The sequence below is a fragment of the Echiichthys vipera genome (assembly GCF_963691815.1).
Source record: "Echiichthys vipera genome assembly, chromosome: X".
NCBI lineage: Eukaryota > Metazoa > Chordata > Actinopteri > Perciformes > Trachinidae > Echiichthys > Echiichthys vipera.
This window is the reverse complement of record NC_139825.1, coordinates 32,125,299-32,133,507: the sequence shown is the minus strand read 5'-3', so window position 1 is coordinate 32,133,507 and position 8,209 is coordinate 32,125,299. Positions and strand designations below refer to the sequence as shown.

At 40.3% G+C, this 8,209-nt stretch overlaps 1 protein-coding gene across 1 annotated transcript; it reads right to left on the bottom strand.

Annotated features, from left to right (window-relative positions):
• Nucleotides 1–3,421: 3,421 nt before the first annotated feature.
• LOC310965013 (leucine-rich repeat neuronal protein 1-like) lies at nt 3,422–5,569 on the bottom strand (the record flags this gene model as incomplete). The annotated part of the gene is made up of 1 exon (XM_083938391.1): nt 3,422–5,569. The coding sequence occupies one exon, from the start codon at nt 5,567–5,569 to the stop codon at nt 3,422–3,424; it is 2,148 nt and encodes a 715-aa protein (XP_083794517.1).
• Nucleotides 5,570–8,209: the final 2,640 nt, after the last annotated feature.

Sequence of the window (8,209 nt, the reverse complement as noted above, 5' to 3'; positions counted from 1 at the left end):
GAGTAAAGTGCAGGCAGCCAGCATTTATGATCTATGATTTAAACTGATATGAACACGGCATGAATCCTCCCGGTGTGTTCCTAAACCATCTATTTGTACAGTTGATCGAAAAGCAAACCATCTTGCCACTTATGGAAACACCACTACACAAATAACCGCAGTCCAGGTCGAGATAATGGAGTTAGCGTGCTAATCCTGACAAATGGCATCCGAGGCGAAGTGAGTTCCAAGGGCTAACTGTCACTCAAGAGGCCGCGCCCTTAATTATTCATAAACTTAAATTAATAAACTCCAATAAAATAAAAACTATTCTGTTACAAAACATCCTCCAAGTGTTGTCATGGAGATATGACCTAAACATATAGACGAGAATGTTTTTTTGTAAACAAGCCCTTAATAGGTTTAATTATGCTGTGAAAAACATCCTGTTTAACATGGGGGTCAATGAGAAACTGCTCTACTGTGCAAACTACTCCTACTGGCCACTCGGAGAACTGCAGTTTTTGGCACTTCCGTATTGGATCAACCAGGAAGTCGCTGATCGAACCACGGGAGCCGCCATCTTGCCATACTGTTACTCCTATACTATCACAAAAAGCAGCTATCTTATTGGTGTATCATGGTCTGGTGTTGAACAGTGCCACCACCCATGGCCAAAATATTATTACGCTCTGATGAAACTAGTTCTGCATAAAACATAGACATATGACTAATCGACTGGAATTTCAGCGACAAACTTTTTTTTCATCATCACCATATCACTGATGCTCACCCGGCTCCGTTAATGTTGTGAGCTCTTTAAATCACCCACTGCAGTTTTTGCTGTTTATTAATTATTCTCTTTACTTAATGTGCACAATACTTTTATTCATATCCACAGTTATTGTAATTGAGAAATGTAATAAATGATGACCCTAGTTTTCTGTTTTCCTACTATGATTAAAACAGTACTGAGTGTATTACCATGAACTACAGAATACTTTTGCTTGGTTATTCCACATTTACCATCTGTCTTTTTAATCACAAGACACAATATTTCTATAATGTTGATGTAAGCTAACATACTGTATAAAGAGCATTGCAGCTGTTTACAAGCTGTGGCAAAAACCTCTATCAATTTGTTCTTGTCTGATTACAATACTGTACATGTTGCTAATGTTAAAATGATACCAGATATGCACCATAAAAACATCAACAAACTTTTGGCAAGACCTTCGTAACTTTTATTGCACATTAAAATCTGAATTGATTTAAACAATTGTATTATCCATGGAAACCCTGTAAATATAATACTTAAATGTGTACGAAACAATGTGATGATTATAATAATTAAGTGCGAAATTTACATTTAAGTGTATCCATGTCAAAATATATGCAGTAAATTCAAATGGTATGCACTATGTCAGATCCCTCAATGCCAAGGCCCATGGTCTCTGTAGCTCTGTCAGCCCATCACTGGACGTAGGCATCTCCTATAATCCACACATTGGCTAGATGGACAGAAAAATATGTAATGGTGAGAAGTGTATTGCAGCTTGAGTTAGATGTACAGCTTACTTCCAGTTATCCAAGCTAACTTCTTAGCAGCTACTTCAGCAGTGGACCAGATACAGTCAGGTTGCCGATAAAAGTGGGCAGGCACATAGACCCCCTCGTGGGGTCCAACTCAGGAGTCTATGGTCAAATGTTTCTGTCTATGAAAATAGTCAGCCAGCAGCATTCGTTACAATTCACTTCCGTTGTGGCTTTTGTAATTGTGTTGTGACTTACATCCGTTGTAGTTCACTTCCGTCTGGCTTTTATATTTGTGTTGTGGCTTTTGTATTTGGCCTGAACTCTCTCGGCCACCATATTTCTGCTTTGGTCAAAGGTTTTTTCATTAGCTAAGATCAGCTACCTAAGTTTTTTGTAAATGTCAGAAAATTGTATTTGTTGTCATTATCAGCTTTGGGCTGGCTGGGATACAGACTGAAAGTCTACATGAACTACACAGCTGATGTAAAATTATATTGCGGAAGATTATTGTAAAGTATTGTAATTTTTGCAGTCGCTGATAAATCTTTGGCAAATGGGGTTTGTCATAGATTTGTATTTCTCTTTGTGTATTTGTGTGTTCATATTATACTGTAAGTTAATGATTTCCTGTTTTTTTCTTTTTTTTTTCAAGAGTTTTGTTTTACATTGTGTATAATGTCCCTAGCCTGAATCAGTCTGTTAATTATCTTTAATTTAAAAAAAAAAGTTTAGCTACCCTATTACTCCCTTTTGTCATTATTGACCTCTAGCAACCAATTTGAAGCTGGTTTAATATTGGTGTAGTGTAGCATCCATCAGAGGGCAGCAGAGGGTTGTCTGTCTATCTGTCTCCAGAGTGTATGTACAGGATGCGTTTCTTTCATACCCATATTGAGAAGTTAAGCTGACAGTATAAGCTATGTCTTTAAGGATGGTTCAGGGCAGTGAGCACTGTGACAGCGTAAAGCTGCTTCAGAAAGTTCTGGACTGAGATGGGTTTAAGTTCTTCTAAGACATGTGATTAAGGGTCCACATGAAACCGACAGCATGTATCACCAGGGAGTGAGACAGCCTGTCTGAACTGAAAGGATAAAATAACTGTAAGACTAGAACAGGAATTGAAAAAGACCAAATCTCTGCAAAAGAACCAAAAAGTATTTATTGTAACTTCTTCAGCATACAGATTGCATGTGAAAATAATATACTAAGCAATTCGCAAAAGAGAAAATCTAGCAAAATGAGTGAGTACATGGGGAAAGGATAAAAAAAAATGAGTGCACCTTAGTAAAAAGACTCTAAATAATTGAACAAACATTTGTATTTCTAGCATTTACATCACATTTATCAGCAAACTAAAAATCCTACTCTCTTGCAATTCAAATCAGAAAGTTCAAAGGAATAGTTGATACAACATTACTGCACAATTGCTAACATTCAGTAGAAAGTTTAACAAGTCTAAATCCTGCTGTCAGCTTTTAATGGAAGTTCATAAAAACTCCATTATCTATCAGTGCACAACAGATAACCTGTTTTATAAAACAGAAAAAGAAACACTGATTTCTACTAATGCTGCAAGAAGGCCGTTGGCCTCAGCTGCTTTATTATTAACCCAAAAGAAAGTGAGTCGAAAAAGCACCACAGAAACAAGAGCATAGCAACTAAGACAACCTGGAGGCTAAATACAGCTGCCATCTTGGAGACTCCAAAACAATTAAGAGATAGAGAGAATCAAACAAAGGCGATACGCTATACTAATACAAATCCTGTCCTTGATCACTCTGCCCCTTAATAGCAAAGCTGAGAATACAAAAAAACATTTGCAACTTTATTTTACTTTTGCCCTAAAATGGCAAAATTGTGTCTTTTTGTGCTGCTGGAGAGGCAGCCGGGCCTCCTTACTGAATCTTCACCACATGTAATAACTGCGTGTGGTGTCAACAGGAGAGGGTTTTCCCTCTGCACAGCCGTCTTTGTCCTTTTCTCCGTCAGCTTCCCACAGGTTGATGAGCGGAGGGTAAAGCTCGTTCAGGGGGATGGATGAGGTCTTCAGCATGTATTTCTTCAGTGAGTGGTGGTAGTTGTTTCTCTTCCATCTACGTGCAATGTAGATGCCCACAGTGGCCAGGCTGAGGAAAGCCAGCATGGTCGCCATGACAGCCAGCACAGCCGCACTCGGGTGCTGATCTGACAGGTCCAGGGCGAAGGTAGCACTTCGTGTTGTCACATTAACACATGACTTGTGTGTCTGCAGGTGGATGTTGGAAACCATGAGGCATACCTCATACTCAGTGGCAGGTTGCAGATGTGTGAGATTGTACTCATGGACGTCTACAGGGACGCGAGCGGTGTAGGTGATGTGCGGGTTGTCAATCTTCATGGTGGCTGAGGCCCACTTCAGGTTGGAGGACATAACATTAGAATTGACTTTCCAGGAGACCAAGATGGAGTGAGATTCTGTCCGCTTGACGTAGATTTTCATCACCTGGGTGCTGTCGAGCAGGGTTCCATTTACACGTATCGTTGCAACCCTTGTGTCAGCTCCTTCTGTGTTCTGGGCCACGCAGGTGTAACGACCAGAATCCTCCACCTGAACATGAGACAGCCGCAGGGTCCCCTCATTGTTCAAGTGGTACCGCTCTGACACAGTGTCTATTGTGATTTTAGACCCAAGAGGAGTCACCCAGTAGATCTCGGGCTCTGGCTCGGCCATGGCCCTGCAGTCGAGACTGACGCTCATGCCCAGCTCGAGGTTCAAGTGGCTCGGGAAGGTGTTGTGGGATATGAGAGGCAGGCATTGCTCCAGGGACTCCAGCATTCTTAACTCTCGAACCCGCTGGCCTCTGAGTTCCGGTGGGGAGTTGCAAAGCATGGCCAGGGGCTCCATGAAGCGCACGGTAGTCCTGTTGGAGCTCATCCACTGAATGACACAGTCACAACGCAATGGGTTGCTATGCAGACTGATCTCCCGCAGATTAGGCAATACCTCCACAGTATGCTGGTAAAGGGCAGTGAGGGCATTATTGTTGAGCATCAGGCTCTCCAAGGAGGGCATGTCCCGAAAGGCCAACCTATGCACATAACAGAGCTTAGGGTTGTTGGTGGCCTCCAGCTTTGTCAGTTCTGGTAGGTTGTCCAGAGCGTAGCGGTCAACTGACACTAACTCCATCATGTTGTTGATACCCAGCTCCTTCAGACGTAACATGTTCCTGAAATCTCCTTCCTGGATTTTGTGAACGGGATTTTTGTTTAAATCCAAGAATTTCAGATTGGGAACTTTTTGTAGGGCCAGTTGAGGGATTCTGACAAGTTTGTTGTCATAAAAAGAAATGCTTTCAAGGTTATCCAAACCTACAAAAGCATTCGCTGGAACATCAGTGAGGTCCATGCCAGCCAGGACCAGACTCCTCAGGCTTCCTAGAGGCTTAAAGTTCATGTCTAGGAGGCCAATAACTGGGTTCTCCCCGATCATGAGGATCTCAAGGTTAGGTGTTTCTTCAAACCATCGGTTGTCTATGACATGGAGCTTGTTGGAGTTAAGATGAAGGCGCAGCAGGCTGTGCAGGCCTGCAAATGCCCGAGGGGAGATGGAGCTTATCTGGTTGTGGTTGATGTAGAGCTCCTGTAGACTGGAGAGGTTTCCCAGGCAGTGGTCTGGCAGCTGGCTGATCTGGTTCTCCTCTAGGTGCAGGGTGGTCAGGTGGTTCATGCTTGTGAGGCCCACAGCTTCCACAGTGCTGAAGTTGTTCTGGGATAGGTCCAACTCTGTCAAGTTTAACAGCGCCTCCAGCTCTCCACTGGTGTGAGAGATGGCGTTACTTTGGAGCAGTAGCACCTGAGTATCCGTGGATAGGTTGGTCGGGATGTGTGTGAGCCTCAAATCATTGCAATCCACCGTGGTTGCCTCCTTGTAGGTTGACTGAGGTGTGAACCAAGGGCGGATCTCACATACACACAAATGCGGACATTCTTTGCCATGTATGGGGGAGAGAAAGGAAAGAAGAAATCCCATGCACAGCCACAGCACAGGAGGCCACGGCTGCAAGCTGAGCACCATGTTTGCTCTCTGCTCACACAAAGCTTAGATGAGAGGCAGTGTTCTGGTGAAAGGCTTGGAGGGAAGGTTCATGAACATTAGGCTTCTTTATTGCTAGCTGGATGCTGTAAGCACGTTCAGTTTTAGCAGTGATTTCTAATCCAGGGGAAAGTTATTTGTAGAAGCCAGGGAAGAAGATCATCTGGTCCTAACTTGACCTCTGTTGATTGTTGGGTCTGTTCTCACTTCTTCACCTTGAGATTTGAGCCTAAAAGAAGATAGAGAGTAAATGTAATAAGTAATAAGCCTGCAACATAGATATGCAACATTGTTGACAAAAAGTTATTGAATTAGGAAAACACCTGCAATAAAGACGGTGAGAAAGTAAAAGAGACACATTTAGTTTCCTTGTAGAGGGTAATAGACATTAATTCCCGACCTTTTAATGAGCATCGACACAGCCACAGTTTAAAAATAAGAATAAATTTAAGAAAGAGTTCTGAATCTTGACATAAAATTGAGTGACACCATGCATGCTAAAAAAAACAACAACTTAACCAGTATGCCGTTCTCTTTGTTAAACTGTTTTTAATAAGTGAAAATTAGAGATACTGTTTCTACATGTAAGAAAGATAGTTACAGCAATGGATTCTCAAGGCTTTGCACAACATATCTAGGCTACAATTTGGCTATTCCATAATCAAAAAATGTCCATTTAACGAATAATACATATGAACTATCAAATAGAGAAGCATTATTTTGCATTTTATTGATCAGTATCCAAGATGATAAGGTTGATATCAGCTCAGCTTCCCTGCTGTGCTGCGTATCTGTCAACTTAGAGATTACCAACATGTTTCACTCTATGTGCTGGGTAGATTATTTGCATACCAGCTTGGTATCAGTGATCCTCTCAAACGAGTGTGTGGGGTGGGCAAAGCACAGCCGGCAGCTCTGGAGCCCATTATACAACAGGCTTAATAAACAGGGAGCGTGTACTCTTCACTGTTAATCACTCACTACTTATGATACAGGCCCAAGGGAATCAGTCATGCACAAGTGAAGTGAATTTAGTAAAAAAAGAGCCAGAGCTGCGGCTGATGCTGTGTGCACACCGTACACGTCAAGGTTCGGTCAAAGTGAGAAACACAGAGAGTTGGAAAAAGGGGACTGACAGACTGAGCCCCCAAAGGAATTTTAGGCTCTCGCTTTCATTTGTCGATTTTATGACAACAACTCCCAGAAACGTCTGTAGGGATGACAGGTACAGACTCAGTTTTCACAAGCATCTATGATGTCACGAGAAATGGGGATGAAGACTCAGTCATCAGTTTCTTTGAGCAAATCCAAATATGTATATTACTTGTGTGATCGCTTTGATTTTCTTTTTGACTTTGAAGTACCTGTACTTTACCAGAGTTTTTTCATTTTCTGCTACTTTATACTTCTACTGACAGCTTTAGTTACTTTTCAGTTTATATTACAGGATACAATGCATTGCTGTAGATCAAACTACCCATCATTCTATAAAGGAGTTAAAATAAGATCATAATATTATTGGATTAAATCTTTCAATACTGGGAAATGTACGTGGACCAGGATATTGGAAGTTTAATCAGACTTTTTCCATGATGAAGAATTTGTTGATAAAACAAAGTTATTCATCAGTGATGTTTTTGTGTACAATATGGGTTCAACGGATCCTTTAATCGTCTGGGAAGCATTCAAATGTGGTTTTAGAAGACATGCTATTGCTTATTTTCTTGGAAAAAAGAGAAAAAAGTATTTGAAAGATCAAACTTTAATAGCAGAAGTTAAACAATTAACCTGAAATATAGATCATTTGGCTGATGCATCTAAAGATCAGCTAAATTATTTGAAAAATAGTGGAAACTCGGCTATTAAGAAACTATGATTATAAAAGGGCTGAATGGATGAAAAAAGGAGAAAAATGTTCAAAATTCTTCTTGAGCCAAAATAACAATCATTCTAAAAATAACATCTCTAAATTAATTTTGAATACGGAGAGGTTCTGTTTCAACAGAAAGATATTATAAAGAAGATAGGTAATTATTTTGAAAAACTCTTTTCATTTCAGTCTTCCACTTTATTCAACCATCAAAAATTCTTTCCACGAAATTAGAAAAACAAACTCTCTTTTTTTCTACAGTTATGTCCTATAAGCTTGGGAGAAAACCTGGGATGGATGATGGTGTATCAAACCTTTTTTGATTTGCTTAAAAAATCATTACGTTCTTGTTTTAATGTTTCATATAATGTTGGGTATCTGTCAGATTCTCAGAAAGAAGGTCCGATTTCTCTGTTCCTCAAACAGGGACCCAGTGGACAGTTTAAGGATCTGGTGAACCTTAAGAATTGGAGACCAATCACATTACAATGTTACGATACTAAGATACTTGCAAAATGTATCGCTCATAGAATGAAGAGTGTACTAACAAATATTATTCATCAAGATCAATCAGGATTTATGCAAGGTTGTTATATTGGTAATTACATTAGACAGCTACTGGAGATTATTAAAAATTATGAGTTGAACAACAAAAATGGGCTGATTTTCATTGCTGATTTGGAAATAGCCTTTGATAAGGTCCGATTAGGTTTCATTTTTCAAAGCATGTTTTTTTTTTTTTCAATTTTGGT